We start from the raw sequence: 25,132 nt of genomic DNA, 5'->3' as shown, positions 1-25,132 counted from the left end.
CATTCACGTGTATATACACACACGCTAACGTACACACATGTACACACGCACACGTACGCACACAGATGGATGACGTCACTTCCTTTCAAAGGAAATCCACACATGCGCAAAAGACCAGCGGAAACACCTATAAAAGAAAGAGCAATAAGCAGCTTCTTTCTTTTCGGCCCAGCTTTTGGTTTCTTTCTACAACACCCGTCCCGCAACAAACGATGGTTACACCCGCGCGGACATGAACACATGTTATATCTAAAACATTCATTCTTTCAACAGTAAATAAACGACGTTTATCTTATCCATCAATTGAGTCTTTGTTTCCTTCAATTCCATTCGTTTCATTATTCTTTTGTAACGGGATTGGGATATATATATCCTAGTCCCCCACACATACAAGAAACTTAGGCATGAAGCCCTTAAGAAATTTGAGGGAGGGGTGCAGGGTCTTTCTAAAAAAAATCTATAGAACTTTGAAGAATACTCTTGGCTGGCGCCATTCACCATAATACCGCGTTCACACCATGGAATTAAACCTACTTAATAAATTCCTCAAGCGTTTTTATAAAAATAATGTATCTGCATGTGTGTGTGTGTACAATTTTTTTTTTCTTTTGGCCCGAAGGCCACCAATTGTTTAGGAGGGAGAGTAGAATGTGAATCAAGGAATTAAATCTCATGAGGTCTTATTGTAATTTTTGTTTCCTTGCTCCTCACGAAGGCAGAGTTAGACATGAAGCCGGTTTTTAATGTGGGGGGGGGGAACCAGCTCCCCCCAAAAGGGGGACTCTGGTTAGTAACAAAAAAAAAAAATGTATCAGTTATGAATGATTTCTCCTCCATTAATCGAGACCAAAAAAATTATGTGTAACATCAGAAGAACAGATACTACACTTTGAACCTAACAACAACGAAGCTCTACTCATATATTGAGCACGACTGGAAGAAATATTAATCATCATCATCGTTACATGTTGGCATACATAGGATGGCTTTAAGAAATTCACTTCCAAACTAACCGATCTCTGGCCAGGTCTTTATTTACCCTTCTTTTTCTCAAATCCATTTTTATCACTTTACCTATTTTCCTTGGTTTCCACCTACAAAAGAAAACTACTACCTCAACTGTTCTACATCTACTTATCCAAATACTTTCGTCCATTCTTTTAACATGGCCATACCATCAAGGTCTTACTCTTCTGCACACATCTCCCTATACACTATTTCCTCGACAACGTGTAGCATACTCGTTAGATGTCCACACTCAGGACTCACACATTATAAGCAGCCAGTCACAAGGAAACAAAGACAAGAAAAGAATTCGACTCGCTCTTTTTTCAGTGAAAAAAAAAAACAGACATTTATTTACAGGTACTTTCCAGAATAACACCTTCTTGCCTCTTGTTCAAAAGTCTTCTCGTATTTCAATGTGTTTAACAAGACTCTTTGTTTAGCCATGTTTAGGACATCTTTTCTTGTCGCTCTCACACCACATGTGTAACATGTTACTCTCTGCCCTTTTTGGCCACGTTTTTCTTTTCTTTCATTCTTCCTTGCTATGACGTCACCTCGCTCACGGCTTGGTCATTTGCATACAGCTGCTGTTACTCATCGCCTGGGCAGATCGGCTAGTATCTAATAGAATAATCTTTAAAAACAACAACAAAAAAAGATGACTTTACCTTCTGTAAATTGCCCTTCCGCTTCGTACCAAAAACGGTCTCCAAATTTCAGTTGTCTAAACTGCCTTCCAAGAATACAGACAAAAGTCGGCCCAAGAATAGCACCTTTGATGGGCGTTTCTGTGAGACCGCCAATTACCAAATCAACATCATTGGGATGACTGTTAAAAAAATAGTAAACAGAATTTACTTTTAGTTCCATAGGTCTACAGAATTTTAATCCTGTGTATAATATTTTGATTGCAGAAATTCCCCTATGAACCAAATTACCGTAGGTTTGTAATAAAAGATGCCACATACAAATTTATTATGTCTATAGTATTACCCACCATCTTATGTAACTTTTTAACGCCGTTACATACGCATTTATTAGATATAATAAAATCTTACCTTACTTCTTAGGAGCGACATCATCACGATTGCCAAGACCTAAAGACAAAGTAGCTCATATGTCCCCTTCTAACCGAAAAGTCCTCCCACTCTCCTAAACAGGACCGGGTACTTCTAAAACCATTATATTATTATTATTTTATTATTATTAGTGTTTTTACTAAAATGTAAAATGTTTAATCGGCTCAAAAAACAAACAAGTTCAAAGGATACACAACCACAAGAAAAAATGGCTGTAATGTATTTGTTGTGTAGCCATTTTTTCTTGTGATCGTGAACCCTTTGAACTTGGTTATTTTTCGAGCCGATTAAATATTTTACATTAAGTAAAAACACTAAAAACCTACTCAGTTAGGTAGAAGAGTAAACTTATCTTGCCTTTAGTAACATTTATTTGATATATATTTGATTTTTTTTTACCACTTTTTCGAATGTCTATGCATTGTAAAAGAAACCCCAAATTTTCTTTACATTTTAATTCAGACAAGAACAAACATAAAACTTACTTGTAAACCTGTGCCAAACGTTCCACAACTTCCGTTTCATGATTGACAAAACCCGTTTGGTTTGAGTGGAACTTTCTTGCAACCGGAAGTCCACACCATATCCTCCACTCATTGTAACCCGGAAGCCCATGGTCTCTGCCTCTCTGGATATTACGAGCCATCAGGTCCATGTGTCCAAATAGCTTTTCTGTGAGGGCTGACGTGAGCATCGTGTCCGTTGTCACTTCGGCTGACCTCATCAAAAGACCACGAAGCAGGGATTCCAACTCTGTCTCACTTTGGTGGAACACGTCGACATTTTCAAACAAGGTGCTCACATTTTTCTGGGTCATGTACGGACACATAGGGGGCGCTATTAAGTTGTTAGAGACCAGGTGTGTGTTTTGGTCATTTGGGCTGTTCAAGATTGATTCTGGGCTGCATTTGGAGTGGGCGCTTGGACAACCAGCCATAAATAAAAATCGATCAGTTACCATTCCGTGACCAAATCGGAAGGCAGCTGCGGCGACACCATTCTCTAAGGTAGGATCTGTCTTAGGGTCATATTCTGTAACAAAAAAAAAATAGTACTTTAGAATTACTTCCCCATGAATAATAATAATAATAATAATAATAATAATAATAATGATAACAATAATAATAACAATAATAATAATAATAATAATAAGGTGCTAATGCAGAGAGTGATCCGCGCTATTTTTTAAATCGCATTTCCACGTTTAATTAAAGTTTTATGATATGTTTTTTTATTCAATTGTAAGGTTAAAGTACAGAATAGGTACAAAACACCCTCCCCATGTTAAGAATGGCTTTTTAAATAATAACGTTATTATTTCAGCACGGATCACTCTCTGCATGAGTACCGATAATAATAATAATAATACCAAATAATAATAATAATAATAATTGAGATAGATTGAATTCCAGATGATCTTAAGAAACATTTGAACTCCTTGGGAATCGAGTAAAAATCACTGTACTCCAGAAGTCAATTCTGCTTGGCACAGCAAACATCCTACGCCAGGTGCTTTCCATCTAGTTAACTATTTGACTATGTTCACTAGCTTTGGTATAAAATCCTGCCCTTGTGTAAAATAAAAAAAAGAAACAATGTAAAATATGAAGTTAACGATCATCATCATCATCATCTATATATTAATAGGATAGCATGTGTGTGATTTATTTTGTGTGTCACGCTAACATCTGAGTGACTGTCGTTTAATTGTTATGGACTTACATTTCTTGTAATAAATGATTTTACCAAGAATTATTCATAAGTTTTGGTTTCGGTTATAGCTGATGGCACTCATGTCATCTATTTTTTTTATAAATAATTTTACCAAAAATTCTTCATAAGTTTTGGTTTCAGTTTCAATTATAGCTGAAGGAACTCAAGTTATATATATATATATATATATATATATATATTTCTTCATAAGTTTTGGTCTTGGTTTCGATTCAAGCTAATGCACCCAAGTCATATGGATATATTTTTTTATTTTTTGAAATCGCAACTTTATAATATATAAAAATCGATAGAACATTAACTCTATAATAATATATACGAAATCTGCAAGAATTAAAATATATTTAAGCTTATTTTACAACCGGGCTATGCCGGGCGTCTCTGCTAGCTTAGATAAATATTTTCGCAGTTTTAACAAAAGGCCTTTTGGTCAAGATCAAAGTGTAGTATCTGTTCTTCAGATGCTGCACTTCTATTTCTTGTTCTCCTTCAGTGGAGGATCAGTCCTTCACGACTGAGACAATTTTTTTTTATTTTTGCACCTTTTCTCCACGTTAAAAAACGATCCTGGTGTCTAACTCTGTCCCGTGGGGAGGCATTGTAAATAGGTACAATAATATCAGAGCATTTCCATTTATGCCGAACATCTACAGAATGCCAACTTCAATATATTACATATGAATGAGTCCCCTGTGGAATTTCTACAGGCACCGCTAATAATAATAATATTATTAATCAGTTTAACGTCCATTTTACATGCTGGCATGCATTGGACGACTCTAAGAAACTGATTTCAAAATTAACTTATTTCTGCCAGGTCTTTATTAATCTCGCATTCTCTCAAGACCATTTTTAATGCCTTTCTTCCATATTTTACATAGCCTTCCCCAGTGAATTGAACCTGCTACCTCAACTGTTCTACATCTACCCATTACTAACCCGAGAAAGGTTTATCAGGTGCGTGTAGGCAGTGTGACGATGTAGGGTTGAAGACATGCGTTGCATGGAGAGAAATGATACTAGAATGATACGATGGATGCATAATGTGGGTCTTAAAGACAGGCTTAGATGTGATGACCTCAGAGGAAGATTAAATCTGAACAGTTTAGGGAGATGTGTGCAGAACAGGAGACTTTGTTGCTATGGCCACGTTGAAAGAATGGATGGGAGTTCTTGGGTTAGTGGCTGTAGAATAGTTGAGGTAGCAGGGTCAGTTCACAAGGAAAGGCCAAGGAAAACATGGGAGGGAATTACAAGAATCGACTTTTTTTATCTAAGTTGATCCAGATAAGGCATGAAGCCACTTGAGGTTGAGAACTAACAAGAATGAAAGATGTTTATTGCAAAGACAGGAGATGCCTACTGGCCTTAGTCCTCAAAAGACCAAGGTTATAGGTAGGAGGAAAACAGTCAGTAGGAAGAGAGTTTGACAAATCTACAGATTTTGGAAAGAAGCTATTGGAATAGGAAACGGTCTTACAATATGGTATCAAAACAGCGAATTGATGAAGACCACGAGACTAACGAGCCAAATGAGCTGGAACAAAGGAAGCAGAGAATACATTAACTATTTCTGAAGAATACATGTCATCAAAGTATTTGTCGAAAAGACTGAGACTAGCAACATCACATATGTGAGAAGGAGGGTACCAAGAAGAAGAAAGGGTGAGATGTGGTCATAAGGATTTTTGGGTGATAACTGAATACTTTGTATAGTTTCTGTATTTTTTAAATATCCTAAAACTTTTATCTGCCATAATTCAAATTTTGATTCAGATCCGTAAAAATAAAGATGATTATTTGAGTTGGAAGCCATTCTTGTACAGTAGAACCCCGGGATACGATGGTCTTAGAATACGTTTTTTTCAGGTTAGAATGTGAAATATGATGTTTTCTGTCCCCTGGTTACGGTATTTGCCCCACCTTACGGTGTTATTTATAATGTTATTTGATTATATACATGTGTATTATATGTTGTACTGTATTTCGTTACTAATTTTTAATATATACTCTATAAGATTTTGCTTAGGCCCTGCCATACAGCGATTTTACCTTACAATCCCAACCCCTGAACGGATTAATGTCGTATCCCGGGGTTCTACTGTTGTAGGAAAATGATCCAAAAATGGATGCCACAAAATATAACTATTGTAGAGAAAAAAAAAATGATCCAATTTTGAATATTAAATGTAGTTGTCTCAAGCAGAAACTGGCAGCAACAATCCAGTCAGAGAAGTTTTAAATTGTTAAGAGAGAGAGGGGTGGGGGTTGTAACCATCGCCACTTCCTACCGTATGGCACCTGGTATTCTAAAACTGTCACCAATATACAAACAGATCCGAATCAAATGTTATTTAATCTTAAGAGAGCCAGTCTTATAATAAAATAAATGATTTCAAAAAAAAAAAAAAAAAAAAAGGACGGGAAAAGAAATAACTATTGATAGAGAAAAGAAAATTGCTCAATTGCTATTGTCATTTTTAATGGTTCTGTTTTTAGAAAAATCACTATAAAATCACATTTTTAAAAAAAATCACTACCAAAAAAAATCACTGAAAAAAAAAATCACTGAAAAAAACAAAAAAAATCACTGAAAAAAAAAATCACTGAAAAAAAAAAAATCACTGAAAAAAAAATCACTACCAAAAAAAAAAAAAAAAAAAGGACGGGAAAAGAAATAACTATTATAGAGAAAAGAAAATTACTCAATTGCAAGTGTCATTTTTAATGGTTCTGTTTTTAGAAAAATCACTATAAAATCACATTTAAAAAAAATAAAAATAAAAACAAGGTTACATTACAATCTCTAGTGCAGCTTCTGCTACTTAACCATATTCATCTTCATTCAACCGGAAGGAAGATACCATATAAAGTAGAAAAGTGGGATTTCATAAGCAACCACAAGAAGTAGCATACCCTGGCCCTTATTTTATTGTTATTTTGAAGAGGTGTAAAAATAAATAAATAAATACTCTGGTTTTCATTATGATATAACTTATTACATACATGAAAGAAACAAGTTCATAAGTAGATAAAGTTATTTATTTTTTAATGTCTTATTAGTTTTGGGACCTTTTTTGTATATACAAATATTAATAAAATCAATATTTAAAATTATTCAAAAATGTATTGTCTTAGATTGTTAGCAATAAATCAACTTTTTTTTAGGTTGTTAGCAATAAATCAACTTTTTTTTTTTTAAATCAAGAGGATAAAGCCTGGAAAAAGAGATCTCTTAGGGCTATCCAGAATCATACCCCCAGCCTGACAGATGAATACACTGATGTATTGGCGAGGACGTAACCTTACCTTACTGGTATGCAAAGTTACTTGACTCTCGAAGTGGATTGCAGTCAAAATATTATATACTTTTCAGAAGAGTCCATTGTGTCTCTAAATAGGGATAACAACAACAAAATTTAAACAAGTCTGCAAGTAACTTTTGCTACTCAATTCCTTGAGTGAATTATAATCTACTTATTAATGCGATAGCATGTGTGTGTTCTTTGCTGTGTAACACTTACATCCGGGTCGTTTAATTGTTTTGTACTTCCATTTCTTGTAATAAATAATTTTACCAAGAATTCTTCATAAGTTTTCGTTTCGGTTTCGATTATAGCTGATGGCACTTAAGTCATCTATTTTTTTTATCAATAATTTTACCAAAAATTTCTCATAAGTTTTGGTTTCGGTTTCGATTATAGCTAATGGCACTCCAATGATCTATTTTTTTAAAATAATTTTATCAAGAATTCTTCATAAGTTTTGGTTTCGATTTCGATTTTAGCTGATGGCAATCTATTTTTTTTTTTTATAAATAATTTTATTAAGAATTCTTCCTCAGTTTGGGTTTCGGTTTCGATTATAGCTGAAGGAACTAAGGTCATATACATTCATAAGTTTGGGATTCGGTTTCGATTCAAGCTGATGAACTCAAGTCATATACATATATTTTTTATTTTTGAAATCGCAACATTATAATATATAAAAATCGATAGAACATTAACTCTATAATAATATATACGAAATCTGCAAGAATTAAAATATCATATTTAAGCATACTTTAAAACCCGGGCGTCCCTGCTAGCTTAGATAAATACTTTTGCAGTTTTAACAAAAAAGCGTCTCCATTTACACTGAACATCTACAGAATGCCAACATCAATATATTACATATGAATGAGCCCCCTGTGGAATTTCCACAGGTCCCACTAGTAAAAGTATTATATATCTATTGGAAAACTCCATTGTATGACTAAATAGGAATGATACCGCAACAGTTATCATGTTTGTCGTTCAAATCCTGACTTACCATTAAAAAAATTGAATCCAGACAGAAGTTGGAATTCCTTAGCCTTCTCAAAACCGAGGATCAATGGAAAGAGTTCATTGTAAACGACGTGTTGCATCAAGGCGATGATGATCTTCCGTGTCTCTTCATACAGTCGTGTGTCATTCCAGTGAGGGTTGATTGTCCCCAGGCTCCGAGCAATGCGATTATGCTCCCTCAGCCACAGCACGTGTATCAGGGCTAAAGCTGGATTCTCGTTCACTCGTGGGTCACCTGACAAATACAAAAAAAAGTGTGTGTGTGTGTGATATATTAGAAGACTAGGATATAAATACCCTAATTCACGACAAGAAAAAATAATGAAATGAATTGAATGAAGGAAACAAAGAACTCAAATGCTGGAATAAAATAAACATGTCGTTTATTTTCTGTTGAGAAATGAAAGTCTTGGGTGTACACGTGTTCATTCGGCCGTTAGCGACTACGCGCGTGGAAGGAAAGGGGAATGCAATAGAGAAACGTGAAGTGGCAAGCCGGCCTGTAGAAAGAGAGGGTTAAGCTCAGTAGAGAGTCGCGCACATGTCTGTGTTGATGGACCAAGACGAAAGGGAGATAGAGTGAGAAAGTCAATCCAGGTTATGGAGATAGAAAGCGTATAAAGTGTACGTACTGTTTGTTAGCTCATGCCCCATACATAGTCGCAGGGGGCGTGATGCGCGCAGGCGCCCTGAAAGGGGGGGGGGCGAATGGTCCGACGACCGTTCAGCTCGAGAACTAAGTCGAAAAGGGCTGGAAACAGCTGGTCTCTTGCTTTTATACTTGTTTCCGGTGGTCTTTTGCGCATGTGTGGATTTCCTTTGAAAGGGGAAGTGACGTCGTCCACATGTGTGTACATGTGCATACGTTAGCGCGTGTGTATACACGTGAATGTGAGTGTATGTACGCGAACGTGAATATATGTACGTGTGTGGACGTGCGCGCGTATGTTTGTGTGCGCGTATGTATATGACAAGTAACATAGCTTGAAATGTGAATGCGTGTTTTTGTGTGAGACTAGAAAAGGCTCGTGCATATCTCACTCACACAGACTATATATATATAGTACTGTACTATATATATATATATATATATATATATATAGTAATCCATATACAGTACTGTTTCACAGCTCATCAGTGCGGCTAGACAAGCAACTACCTCAAGCCAGGATTGAAACCGACCGTCTGTACTCTCCTGTAGGCTCCTAACCATTACGCTATTTGCGGCTGCTGAGCGAGTAGTGAGTTTAACAATGTTTTGACATCGTCCGAAATACTTCCGCTCGATTTGTTTACACAAAGAGCGTCGCTTATACGCTAATGGTAATTCTTGTATCACTTCTCAATATGCTCAACTCAAGATGAGAAGCATTATATATATATATATATATATATATATATATATATATATATATATATAATAATTCTCCGCGTTCCAAATATCAAGTTTTCTCAGTTGGACTTGTCAGTCGCAATATGAAACAACATTGTAATGGCTACCTTTTGAAACGTAATAAATGACCAACTGAGAAAACTTGATATTCGGAACTTGGAGAATTATTATATTACACTATATATGCTCTGAAACCCAATAAAAAGGCATTCATTGAATCTGGAATTTTTTTCAAAATTTATAAAAACATTTCATTATAAAAGAAAATTTATTTATAAAAAGATTTTTTTAAATCTATTACGATTGGTATATACAAACTGAGTAATGTTTCATGTAAATGATTAACCTATATATATATATATAACTACTTCATTTACTCACATAAAATTAATATACGGAAGTATAGATTTATGCGTAAACTTTAAGTATTTACTTCAAAAGTACTCAATACGATAGCAAATTTTTCATGAAGGCATAATTTACATGGGTCGTCTAAATGCCTACACGTGGTAGCTTGTCTTATTATTTTCCATTCGACTACCGGCGAATGTCCGCTTTCTTTGAGTTCCCAGTATTTATTCGCTAGTGTTGTTTTTATACGTTTTTTTTTTTATTGTTGAATGTACTTTTGTGGTCATAGTATCGGGTTTTGACCACAAAAGTACATTCAACAAATTTGCTATCCTGTACTTTAAAGAACCCCAAAATCTATTAAACTGTAGAAGAGAAATAGCAAATAACTATGTTCACAAAATAAAATTTACTCTAGGATAGCGATACAAAATAGTTTTAAAACTAACAAAAACAATAGAAAACAAACAAATAAATAAATTAAATAAACATGAATATACATAAATGATCACACATATATGTATGTATATATATGTGCATATATGTATGTACACATATGTATATTTATATATAAACTAAAAAAAAAAAAATGTCTGCCTTAAACCACTAACCTAGTTTTAAAACAGATCCTTTGTTCGGTAAAATGCATGCCCATTGGCTGATAGGAAGGGGCGCGGTGAATACTAGAAAGCTGATTGGCTAACTAAATCCTCAATAGAAGAGGACCATATAAAAACGATAAACAACCACAGAATTCACGCATAAGCCTGAGGGATCCTAGAGTGGATGAAACGCCGAATATTCAGTGTAGCTTAATCGCCATATATATTTTATAAATTACTATATATATATATATATTGTTTTGTTTTTTTTGATGGATTGATTGTTGCTATTTCTTCTGATGAGTTAAGGACAAAATAGATTCACTATTGGATATTATAGCTAAGTGATTGTTTTTTTTTTTTTGCTACGAAACAGATACTGCCACGAATTGTAAATGTCAACTGAATTAAAGGAACAAATTATAAGACGGTCAACATCATGAACTTTGAAATATAGGCGTTTGTCATTCATTCACTCTATTGCTCTGTAATTGCATTAAGCTTCTTAAATAAAGATTGGTATCTATTATAAGGAAATAAAATATATTTCCACTGAAATATATATATATACTAGCAAAAGTACCCGTCGTTGACTGGGTTCAAAAACAGCCTACAGAAAATGGACTTTGATTTATGAAAGTATGATAGGTTATGAAAAGGAAGGGTTGTAAAGAGATAGCTTCGAATTTGGGGTATCAAAACCAAAGCAAAATATGATGAAAGTAAAAATAAAATAGATAAACCCCATAATTTATTATACCATACCTGTTCACACTGAAACACTTATCACAATATTCTGTGGATCTATATTAAAAAAGCTTGTTAAACTTTGTGGCATATTTCCATTCTATGGAGGTCAAGTACGAACGAACACTCCCTAATTTTATTTTACCATATTTCTTCAAACTGAAACATAATTATCAAAGTATACTTACGCAGATAGATATGAAAAGTCTTTATTAAAGTTTGTGCCTATTTCCATTCCATGGAGGCCGGGCATGAACGCAGACCCCACAATTTTATTATACCATCCCTATTAAAGTTAAAACATACTTATCAAAGTATTCTTATGTACATCTATATCAAAAACACTTATAAATGTTTTTTTTTAATTTTTAAATTTTTTATTTCCATACTGTGTGGACCAGGCGCGAACGCAGACCCCACAATTTTAATGAACCACCGTTCTGCCAGATCAAACATACCCATTCCTGTGTTTTGATACATCTATCATTATATGTAATCAGTTTTTTTAAATTGTCAACCATATAGGAGCCTATTCGTGACCACACACACACACAGCTTTATATATATATATATATATATATATATATATATATATATATATATATATATGTATCCTAACAGGGAGACCCGACGTTGAGGACCAACAAATATTTCACCCTCCCATATTTTTATCGTCATCGAAATTGAGGCAATCGCTCATGTTTTAATCAATCCATTGATTTCCTACTCTAGTCAGAACCACCCACCCCACAGTGTACAGGGTGGAAGCTACACATGTCTCTCCGCAGTGATTTAGCCCACAACACATTATAGTCTACATTGCACTGTAGAGAATCTACTGTTGATTTTGTAAAATTATCTATAAATAATGGTTTCACTTAAAGTTCAAAATGCAAAAGTCAAGTATCATGGTTCAATTGTGCTCTAAACAGAAACATTCATTTCGAACGCGCCCTTGTCGTATCAAAGAACCAACATGTTATTTTATTAAATTATTTTTGCATAATTACTTGAATTAAAGTTAAACATACAAAAGTCATGTATCATGGTCCAATTGCGTTTTAAAGAGAAACATTCATTTCGAACGCATCCCTGTTTTATAAAAGAATCTAGAGTTGATTTTATAGGCTGTGTCTTTCTGCTTGTGCGGTGATAAAGCTTCTCAAATGTACTCATGATGTTAGGCTGTATAACAGTGTTAACTTTGATCAAAATTAGGATTCCTTCTTTAATTAGTTTTATTCGATTATCAATTTTTGATGATTATCAGATGCATTCCAATACAAAACCTACGTAAGAACACTCCTAAATGCATCAAGTACCTTTGTGTGAAATTTCAAAAATATCGGCAAACCATTTCCGAGTCCATAGCGAACGAATTCACACACACACACACACACACACACACACACACACACACACAAAAGTTCCTTTTATATAATAGTAGATAGATAGATGCGTGTGTGCGTGTTGTACTAAATGTAAGGTAATCAAAGTGTTCAGCCCTGCTTTGCTCAGGCCCTATGTACTGTTCATAACTTTATGTGCATACGTATATATATTAAAAAGTTGGACTCATGTCCAGGTAACCTACATCTAAAATTTCAAGTGTTTAGACCAAAAATTGGCGGACAAATTTGGTAGAGTCTGCAAAGGTCAACTCTTTCAACTGTGACTTCTTGGCAGCCAAATTTTCACCCAAAAACTGATTAAAACGCTTGCTGCATGTCTGAATACACTTTATGTAAAATTTGAAATGTTTAAATCCAAAATTGGCTGAAAAGTTTGTTAGAGACCGCAAAAGTCAAATCTTTTTAACGTTGACCTCTTGACAGCCAAATTTTCGGCCAAAACTGATTAAAAAGTGTTAAGTTTTGAGATATTATGTTGAACAAAGATGGCGGCGTAGTTCAGATCAGTAACCAAGATGGCTACCAAGAATCAAATGCGGTCCGTCGCGTATTTAACCTCTTAAGTTCTGAGATATTATGTTGAACAAAGATGGCAGCGTACTTCAGATAAGTAACCAAGATGGCGGCGAAGAATTAAATGCGGTCCATAATGTAGCAAATGGCGAACTGATTGAATCCAAAATTCGATGATTTTTATAATAATTTTGTGACGTTTTGATTGGTTGTTTAGCACAGCCGTTGGTTATAAAAATGATTGGCGAATCTATTCGTCTCATACCCCCCCCCATCACAAGTCAAAAACATTTTAATTTTCAAGCTTGCCCTATGCCTGAAAAAAAAAAAAAAAACTTTCACATGTTTAGACCAAAAATTGGCTGAGTAATTTGGTAGAAACTGAAGAGGTCAATTTTTTTAAACTCTGACCACAATTTTAACCCCCTTAATACTTATTGTTTTGGACTCAAATCAAATTAAAAGTTTGATCCATGTCCAAGGAACTTACATATAAAATTTCAAGTGTTTAGACCCAAATTTGACAGAGGAGTTTGGTAGAGTTTTTAAAGGTCAAATCGTTGAACTTTGACCCTTTAACAGCCAAATTTCTAGCCGAAAACTGATTAAAAATTTTTTCCCAAATCTCAATACCTCTTATGTCAAATCTCGAGTCTGTAGACTGAAAATTGACAGAGTAGTTTGGTAGGGAAATGTACACATACAGACACACACACATACAGACAATTTCACTTTTATAGATATACAGATTGGGACACTATGCTAGTAAGAAGAGATTAGATTAACTAGTACAAATTCCGGAAGAATTACATTAGATACATGTCAGGGACATCCTGGCAGCAAACGAAAATAGACCCATTGATGTAACCTCTAACCTTTTTCAGGGTTGGAGGTCACATCAAACTCGGGAACCTCCATGTTGAACTGGGAAACGTATAGGAAATTTCAAACTCAACCGTTTATTTAATCTATAGAAGTAGATTGTTCTCATTCCGTCAGCCATGACTGAGTAGAAATTCTTATTTAAATCTATTCAAAGTTAACATCGTCTGTACTGAACATTGAACCTTATTCATGAACGCAGGGCACAACGGATAAAGGTGTTAAGTAATAATTAGTTTTAGGTGACAGTCTGTTGGGGATTGAAATGATTTTGTAACGGCAGTTAAATATAAAAATAAAAAAATTCAAAATAATGTCCTCTTGATCGCTCGCTTCCTCTCTTACTCTCCAAATATAGGTTCAATAGCATTACTGCCTGTAGCGATATTCCCATTTAGTTTATACCGAGCTAGTCAAGCCCTTTTCTTTATTTATTTCCTTTGATTATTAATACAAAGAGAAAGACAGAGAGAGAGAGAGAGAGAGAGAGAGAGAGAGAGAGAGAGAGAGAGAGAGAGAGCTTCCTCTCTTACTCTCCAACTATAGGTTCAATAGCATTACTGCCTGTCGCGATATTCCCATTTAGTTTATACCGAGCTAGTCAAGCCCTTTTCTTTATTCATTTCCTTTGATTATTAATACAAAGAGAAAGAGAGAGAGAGAGAGAGAGAGAGAGAGAGAGAGAGAGAGAGAGAGAGAGGGGCGGAAGATAGAGTGATAGACAATGAATAGATGGGGTTTCAAACAAGATATGGTGAAAGAGAGAGATAATGAAAATGATAGATAGTAAGTAAGAAGTGAGTCACTTTATGAATTATCTGTAAACTGATGAATATTTTAACATGTATTTTGTATGATTAAAATATATCTCCACTACATATGTTAGATCATTTTGTGAAAGCACGTAAAAGTCTTACCAGCATAGAAACAAGGAAATTGTCTTTGGTCAGCATTGATCCCACATTCACTCGCTCCTTTTCTGTCAGTGGGGGGCAGGGATTCGGAGCCACAAAGGGTCATCTTCATCAAACCTGAAACGAAATAGCAAAATATTTCCGATAAAAATTGGCTAACTCTGCAGACATCCCTGCCCCAGCCCCTACTTCGCTGAAATATGACGTTTTCTTTGACAAAGAGAAGCGTTTAAAAACCTTATTATTGCTTACTTGCTATACAGAGTTATTTCCCTTTAGTTGAAACAAAAATAATGAGGTTGATGGCGAAACTGCTTACACACACAATATCCTTCCTATACACGTTTGAACACATATCTGATGATTGTATGACATTTCCTGAAATATACAATATGGAACTTACATCTGACCATACTGACGCAAGTAAGAACACAATGATTGCAAATTGATGTATCGCCTGAAAAGGTCTCTAGTTACTGGTAATTAGCTGACTGAAACATGCTCATGACTGTGTAGCAACATATTACTGTTTATATAAAAACAAATAAAAAATACACCCTGCTCTACTTTAGTATTAAGCACTTGTATTAACCTTGTTACACTTTATTGGTTACTGAACCTCTGAAAAACAATAACCTCGAATATATATATATATATATATATATATATATATATATATATATATATATATTTATATATATATATATATAGCATTTGAGACTGTACACGACCGGTCGCCACAGTCGATTGAAAATTTCTTGGGGCGACTAAAAGTCGTAAATCACTTGCCCGCCAAATAAAGAAACTAGAAAAACTCATTTATTTTACGACCCTCAAATATGCAGTGACTTAGAATGACCTATGTCTCATCATTTGTGAATTCTTTCATCTCTAGCTGGGATTCCATTGGAATATCATATTGAAAAAAAATGGTCATGCTAAAGGTCAACAAGAGGTCAAATTTACACATTCGGCATGTAGACAAAATGTCGCTTTCATGTAGTTTTCTGATTTTGAAATTCATTTTGGAAAAAAAATTCTTCGACGTTACAACTACATACACTTCATGCTTACAAAAGTAAAGACGAACATTTGAAAGAGATAAAAAACGCATCATTCCATCAAGCACGCACAAATTAAATTATACAACAAGTAATCATATTTTTCTCAATTATATAAATTCAGATATTTGCATGCTTTTTTTTTTGCGCAACTTTCAAAAAATCATCGATACCCAATTTTTAAAATAATATTCTAAATTTTAGAATGTTGTTCTGAGGTGAATTCTTTGTTTTAATAGAAACAAAAGAGATCAATTTCTGTTCTATATCAAAGTTTTTTTCCATAAATTAAAAAGGAAAATTGACCGTTTAAATTTTAAAAAGATATTAAACCATGCCGATTTTCTAAGAAATCTAGTTCATTTCAGCTAAATGGTATTTTTTTAATTTTTTTAATTTTTTTTGAATATCGGAGATTTCGGGCCATGAAGATCTCGTACCAGGAGATTTCAGTTCACAATCGTGAATTTTTTTCAACACCCACAGTTTAGGCTAGATATTTTAATTTTTGTATGAAATTTTACGACATAATTTGGATATCGGAAGAATAGTTTGTTGATATTTTTATTAAGAATAAAGAACAAAAATATAATTGAATTGTTGTAAAATTATTTATTATTATTGACTGAAACAAAGACATAAAGTCGGACGAGTAAAAATATTTTTTATATTTTTTTATAGTTTTTGTTCAAATCTCAAAGGCTATATATATATATATATATATATATATATATATATATATATATATATATATATATATATATATATATATATATATATATATATATATATATATATATTGTATTAATAAAAGGTGAATTATTTCACCATTATACATCATTGTCATTGTATTGCCTTTAAAAAATAATATTAAAAAACAAGCAAACAAAAAACAAACAAACAAACAAACAAAAAATTAATAAAATCAATAAATAAAATAAATAAATAGATAAATAAATAGATAAATAAATAAAATAAATAAATTAATTAAATGAATAAATTAAATAAATAAAAACAAATTATTTTCTGGGATTTATTTATTCAATTTTTTTAAACATTTATTTAATTAATTAATTTATTAAATAAATAAAAATATTAATCATAAATAGACTCACAAAAATAAAAAAATAAAATAAATAATTATAATAAATAAATAAAATTAATGAATTAAGTAAAAACATAAATAAACACATGAAACTAAATAAAACAAATGAATAAAGCAATTAACTACATGAATTAATTAATAAATTAAATAATAGACCTAAATAAATACGAAGAAATAAAAATGAATTGAGGAATTAAATAAACAACATTAATAAATGTACAAAATAAATAAAACAAATAAATAATACATAAAATAAAATAAATTAATAAAATAAATGCACATAACAACTAATATAAAACCATTAAATAAACAAACTAATTAAATATATAAATTAAACAAATATAAAATAAAATAAATAAAAATAAATTCATAAAATAAATAAATAATATGTATATATATATAAATAATGATGAAATGAAATAATATATATAATTAATAATTAAATGAATAAAATAAATAAAATGAACAAATTAAAAAATTAATTAATTAATTAATAAAATAAATAAATATATACTGTATATATAATATAATACAAATAAACAAGCAAATAATAAAATGAATAAAATAAATAAATAAAATGAATAAATTAAAAAATAAATTAGTTAATAAAATAAGTAAAATAAAAAAATAAAAAAATAAAGGAATAATATATCTATAAACAAGCAAATAATAAAATAAATAAATAAAATGAATAAATTAAAAAATAAATTAGTTAATAAAATAAGTAAAATAAATAAATTCAAAAAATAAAATGACTAATATATCTATAAACAAGCAAATAATAAAATGAATAAAATAAATAAATAAAATGAATAAATTAAAAAATAAATTAGTTAATAAAATAAGTAAAATAAATAAATTCAAAAAATAAAGGAATAATATATCTATAAACAAACAAATAATAAAATGAATAAAATAAATAAATAAAATGAATAAATTAAAGAATAAATTAGTTAATAAAATAAGTAAAATAAATAAACAAGCAAATAATAAAATGAATAAAATAAATAAATAAAATGAATAAATTAAAAAATAAATTAGTTAATAAAATAAGTAAAATATATAAATTCAAAAAATAAAATCAATAATATATCTATAAACAAGCAAATAATAAAATGAATAAAATAAATAAATAAAATGAATAAATTAAAAAATAAATTAGTTAATAAAATAAGTAAAATAAATAAATTCAAAAAATAAAATGAATAATATATCTATAAACAAGCAAATAATAAAATGAAAAAAATAAATAAATAAAATGAATAAATTAAAAAATAAATTAGTTAATAAATAAGTAAAATAAATAAATTAAAAAAATAAAATCAATAATATATCTATAAACAAGCAAATAATAAAATGAATAAAATAAATAAATAAAATGAATAAATTAAAAAATAAATTAGTTAATAAATAAGTAAAATAAATAAATTCAAAAAATAAAATGAATAATATATCTATAAACAAGCAAATAATAAAATGAATAAAATAAATAAATAAAATGAATAAATTAAAAAATAAATTAGTTAATAAAATAAGTAAAATAAATAAATTCAAAAAATAAAATCAATAATATATCTATAAACAAGCAAATAATAAAATGAATAAAATAAATAAATAAAATGAATAAATTAAAAAATAAATAAGTTAATAAAATAAGTAAAATAAATAAATTCAAAAAATAAAATCAATAATATATCTATAAACAAGCAAATAATAAAATGAATAAAATAAATAAATAAAATGAATAAATTAAAAAATAAATTAGTTTATAAAATAAGTAAAATAAATAAATTCAAAAAATAAAATCAATAATATATCTATAAACAAGCAAATAATAAAATGAATAAAATAAATAAATAAAATGAATAAATTAAAAAATAAATTAGTTAATAAAATAAGTAAAATAAATAAATTCAAAAAATAAAATCAATAATATATCTATAAACAAGCAAATAATAAAATGAATAAAATAAATAAATAAAATGAATAAATTAAAAAATAAATTAGTTAATAAAATAAGTAAAATAAATAAATTAAAAATAAAATGAATAATATATCTATAAACAAGCAAATAATAAAATGAATAAAATAAATAAATAAAATGAATAAATTAAAAAATAAATTAGTTAATAAAATAAGTAAAATAAATAAATTCAAAAAATAAAATCAATAATATATCTATAAACAAGCAAATAATGAAATAAATAAATAAAATGAATAAATTAAAAAATAAATTAGTTAATAAAATAAGTAAAATAAATAAATTCAAAAAATAAAATCAATAATATATCTATAAACAAGCAAATAATAAAATGAATAAAATAAATAAATAAAATGAATAAATTAAAAAATAAATTAGTTTATAAAATAAGTAAAATAAATAAATTCAAAAAATAAAATGAATAATATATCTATAAACAAGCAAATAATAAAATGAATAAAATAAATAAATAAAATGAATAAATTAAAAAATAAATTAGTTAATAAAATAAGTAAAATAAATAAATTAAAAAAATAAAATCAATAATATATCTATAAACAAGCAAATAATAAAATGAATAAAATAAATAAATAAAATGAATAAATTAAAAAATAAATTAGTTAATAAATAAGTAAAATAAATAAATTAAAAAAATAAAATGAATAATATATCTATAAACAAGCAAATAATAAAATGAATAAAATAAATAAATAAAATGAATAAATTAAAAAATAAATTAGTTAATAAAATAAGTAAAATAAATAAATTCAAAAAATAAAATCAATAATATATCTATAAACAAGCAAATAATAAAATGAATAAAATAAATAAATAAAATGAATAAATTAAAAAATAAATAAGTTAATAAAATAAGTAAAATAAATAAATTCAAAAAATAAAATCAATAATATATCTATAAACAAGCAAATAATAAAATGAATAAAATAAATAAATAAAATGAATAAATTAAAAAATAAATTAGTTTATAAAATAAGTAAAATAAATAAATTCAAAAAATAAAATCAATAATATATCTATAAACAAGCAAATAATAAAATGAATAAAATAAATAAATAAAATGAATAAATTAAAAAATAAATTAGTTAATAAAATAAGTAAAATAAATAAATTCAAAAAATAAAATCAATAATATATCTATAAACAAGCAAATAATAAAATGAATAAAATAAATAAATAAAATGAATAAATTAAAAAATAAATTAGTTAATAAAATAAGTAAAATAAATAAATTAAAAATAAAATGAATAATATATCTATAAACAAGCAAATAATAAAATCAATAAAATAAATAAATAAAATGAATAAATTAAAAAATAAATTAGTTAATAAAATAAGTAAAATAAATAAATTCAAAAAATAAAATCAATAATATATCTATAAACAAGCAAATAATAAAATAAATAAATAAAATGAATAAATTAAAAAATAAATTAGTTAATAAAATAAGTAAAATAAATAAATTCAAAAAATAAAATGAATAATATATCTATAAACAAGCAAATAATAAAATGAATAAAATAAATAAATAAAATTAATAAATTAAAAAATAAATTAGTTAATAAAATAAGTAAAATAAATAAATTCAAAAAATAAAATGAATAATATATCTATAAACAAACAAATAATAAAATAAATAAAATAAATAAATAAAATGAATAAATTAAAAAATAAATTGGTTAATAAAATAAGTAAAATAAATAAATTCAAAAAATAAAATGAATAATATATCTATAAACAAGCAAATAATAAAATGAATAAAATAAATAAATAAAATGAATAAATTAAAAAATAAATTGGTTAATAAAATAAGTAAAATAAATAAATTCAAATAATAAAATGAATAAAATAAATAAATAAAATAAATAAATAAAATCAATAAATTAAAAAATAAATTAGTTAATAAAATAAGTAAAATAAATAAATTCAAAAAATAAAATGAATAATATATCTATAAACAAGCAAATAATAAAATGAATAAAATAAATAAATAAAATTAATAAATTAAAAAATAAATTAGTTAATAAAATAAGTAAAATAAATAAATTAAAAAAATAAAATCAATAATATATCTATAAACAAGCAAATAATAAAATCAATAAAATAAATAAATAAAATTAATAAATTAAAAAATAAATTAGTTAATAAAATAAGTAAAATAAATAAATTCAAAAAATAAAATGAATAATATATCTATAAACAAGCAAATAATAAAATGAATAAAATAAATAAATAAAATAAATAAATAAAATGAATAAATTAAAAAATAAATTAGTTAATAAAATGAATAAAATAAATAAATTCAAAAAATAAAATGAATAATATATCTATAAACAAGCAAATAATAAAATCAATAAAATAAATAAATAAAATTAATAAATTAAAAAATAAATTGGTTAATAAAATAAGTAAAATAAATAAATTCAAAAAATAAAATCAATAATATATCTATAAACAAGCAAATAATAAAATCAATAAAATAAATAAATAAAATGAATAAATTAAAAAATAAATTGGTTAATAAAATAAGTAAAATAAATAAATTCAAAAAATAAAATGAATAATATATCTATAAACAAGCAAATAATAAAATCAATAAAATAAATAAATAAAATTAATAAATTAAAAAATAAATTAGTTAATAAAATAAGTAAAATAAATAAATTCAAAAAATAAAATGAATAATATATCTATAAACTAGCAAATAATAAAATGAATAAAATAAATAAATAAAATGAATAAATTAAAAAATAAATTGGTTAATAAAATAAGTAAAATAAATAAATTCAAAAAATAAAATGAATAATATATCTATAAACAAGCAAATAATAAAATCAATAAAATAAATAAATAAAATGAATAAATTAAAAAATAAATTGGTTAATAAAATAAGTAAAATAAATAAATTCAAAAAATAAAATGAATAATATATCTATAAACAAGCAAATAATAAAATCAATAAAATAAATAAATAAAATTAATAAATTAAAAAATAAATTAGTTAATAAAATAAGTAAAATAAATAAATTCAAAAAATAAAATGAATAATATATCTATAAACTAGCAAATAATAAAATGAATAAAATAAATAAATAAAATGAATAAATTAAAAAATAAATTAGTTAATAAAATAAGTAAAATAGAAAAATTAAAAAGTCCAATAAATAAATTGATAAAATCAATAAATAATGAATGAAAAAAAAAATTAATAATAATAATAATAATAATAATAATAATAATAATAATAATAATAATAATAATAATAATAATAATAATAAATAAACGTTTCTGAATTTTTAAGATAAGGCACATGATAATATACCTCAACTGGGCTTCATATCTCTGTATTTTATCCTTCTATGATTCAATAACTTTCAGAAGTTCTCTCCATGTCTCTTTTTATAAAGATACCATTTTCCCCAGAGACAAATAATAATTGAGGGAGATCATCAGTTCCTACAAGGGTGTCATACAGGAAAAAAGAAACTCTTGAAGCTAGTTTTCAATGCTTGACTAATACTTCAAAATCTCCAGCCAATAAAAAAAAAATGATCAGGAAAAGTCAGACAGAGAGAAGTCGAGCTCTTCCGATCCATTACAATGGCCAAGATCAAAGTGTAGTATCTTTTTTCTTCCCCCGCCCTCGACTTTTTTCTTCCCCCGCCCTTGACACAAATGAATTATTGTACCATTTTATTGTTATCTTTTTTGTTTTTACACGCCAATAAAAAATGTTTTAAAAACTGGGAGTTAAGTAGGACATCCCCCAATATGAAAGGATGAAAGAAGATACTAGCTGGGAGAAACTTTTGATTTTGTTTAGTTCTGGAGTGACAAGGATGATCAACGACTCCCACAATCCCCCCTTTTGAGTTGGCCATGTGCCTAAGTTTTTTGCTCATCGTTGATTTTGACTGTATTTTTAACATGAATAAAAGATTTAATATCTCAAAGTGTAGTAACTGTTCTTCAGCTGCTGCACTTCCATTTCTCGTTCTCTTTCAGTGGAGGAGAAATCCTTCACGACTGAGACAATTTTTTAATTTTTGTACCTTTTCTCCACATTAAAAAAACGACCCTGGTGTCTAACTCTGTCCCGTGGGGAGACATTGTAAATAGGTACAATCATAGTAAGGCGTATGTGATGGAGAAGACAAAGTGGACACACTCACAGCTTCACTGGCCACACTGACCAATGAAAAAAAAACGGGGCTTGAGAATAACTATTTAGCAGAGAAGAAATTATTGAAATATGGTCAGCTATACCTGCTTTTTCCTAAAGAAGGTCAGGAGTTACATCGACCGAAACGTTGTGAAAATCACACTCAAGATGAGAACAGTAGTCCGATGAATCCAAATAATACGAAAATAAATAAATATTAAAATAAAAAAAAGTCAAGTTAAAACCAAAGCTTAAATACATCCTCTTCATATGAAAATGTTTAACGATTAAGAAAGGCTCTCACCTCCTTGAAATAACCGAAGTTCGTTCAGTTCTTTAAAAGAAGAGCCGTAAACATTTGAAGCATCAACAAAACTTGTAACTTGATTGATTTGTTCCCGGACATCTTTAAAAAGAAAAAAAAAAAAGAAAGAAAAAAAGAAAGAAAGGAAGAAATCAGTGTGCAGTTTATTATTTAATTATAACTAGCCAGGGTGCTCGGCGTTGCCCGGGTGTTTGGAGGTGTGTATTAAGCAAAAAAAAAAAAAAAGTAGTAGTAGGCAGACAGGCTTGAACCCGTACCATGAAGAAGGAAAAAAAAAAGTGGATGTGTGTGTAAGGGTGTTGGTTGAGCAACAAAAAAAAAGAAAAAAAGAAAGAAAAAAGAAAGTGGCTGTGGGCAGGCAGGCTCGAACCCGTACTGCAAAGGAAGAAAAGAAAGTGAAAAAAAAAACCAAAAACCTGACACGTTAGCTGTTGCGCCCATCGCCAAACCGGAAGTTATGTAGGTTTAAATTAAGGCTAGACACTCGAAATGAGGGGATGACTTTCAAAAATATCGGCGAAAAAAGCGACCCCTCCCTGTAGAAAAATGCCCAGTAGAGGAAAAAGGAATTAATGTTTTTAGCCAATTTTTCAATACTTGTCATCCGAAGGGTCGAGCTTACAAAGCAATACTGATCTCGTGAAAATCCGTCGCCTCTGTTGAAAGTTTTAGGCAGACATACATACATACATACATACATACATACATACATACATACATACATACATATATTTAAACAGACAGGTGAGATTTATATTATTTAATTATAATTATCAAGTCCCTTTAAGAATACTTAAGGATGGCCATTGTCTGTGAAATTATAACTATTGTAATCAACTAGCATCTATGCAATGTTCACAACTTCAGCTCATTCGAACACTCTAGACTGTCATTGTACTCGTCTGAATTCAGCGTATAATAGTTCTTGATTTCCTTCATTCCCATGAGAATTGTTTGGTGGCCCTGTGTTAGAGGCTCGGCAAATGGCACAAAATGTTGCTTTGTGGCTAAGTTCGAATCCCATGACCAGTAAGAATTGTTTCCCTACACTGATGTTTGCGTAAGCATGAAACACTAGTGCTTGTACGCATAAATAAATAAGTTAGTTACACGAGTATTTGTCGCAAATAATTTGCATTTTGCATGGAGGGCTTATAGATTGGAGTTCAGTCGAGCACCTGCCATGAAAATAATGATAGAGCAGAGATAGACTCACAATGTTTCTTCCGTGAAAAGTAAGGTGGAGAAAAATTTGCTGCACACTAGATTTCGAAGACAGATTTCGAAGACTAGATTTTGAAGATGCTTTCCTGTCAGAAAAGGGTGCACTGAGCAGTTCCTCCCAAGATCTGACAACAATACTCCATCTTAGGACGGTATTTGGCTCTTGTACAGATAGAGAATTGCATCGGGAGTGAAATACTTTCTAGGGCAATTTCTTCTCTCCTTGTTGCGATACGTAACAGCCCAACTGACGTACTTGTATATTATTAGTCGATTTGGAATTTTCTTGATTCTAT

The 25,132-nt window shown here is 28.6% G+C and overlaps 1 protein-coding gene across 1 annotated transcript in view; it reads right to left on the bottom strand.

Moving 5' to 3' along the window:
- Positions 1 to 25,132, bottom strand: part of LOC145263766 (uncharacterized) — an 87,602-nt gene that overhangs the window by 14,738 nt on the left and 47,732 nt on the right. The window contains exons 8-12 of the mRNA XM_080120808.1: positions 23,592 to 23,693; positions 14,964 to 15,077; positions 8,130 to 8,381; positions 2,573 to 3,119; positions 1,677 to 1,837 (exon numbers count right to left, since the gene is read on the bottom strand). Of these exons, the coding sequence (XP_079976934.1) occupies positions 1,677 to 1,837; positions 2,573 to 3,119; positions 8,130 to 8,381; positions 14,964 to 15,077; positions 23,592 to 23,693 (1,176 nt within the window). The remainder of the gene's footprint in view (positions 1 to 1,676; positions 1,838 to 2,572; positions 3,120 to 8,129; positions 8,382 to 14,963; positions 15,078 to 23,591; positions 23,694 to 25,132) is intronic.

This window comes from Euprymna scolopes, chromosome 39, assembly GCF_053919585.1.
Source record: "Euprymna scolopes isolate OS-2025 chromosome 39, ASM5391958v1, whole genome shotgun sequence".
Lineage (NCBI taxonomy): Eukaryota > Metazoa > Mollusca > Cephalopoda > Sepiida > Sepiolidae > Euprymna > Euprymna scolopes.
The sequence above is the reverse complement of the archived record's forward strand: the minus strand, read 5'-3'. Positions and strand labels throughout refer to the sequence as shown.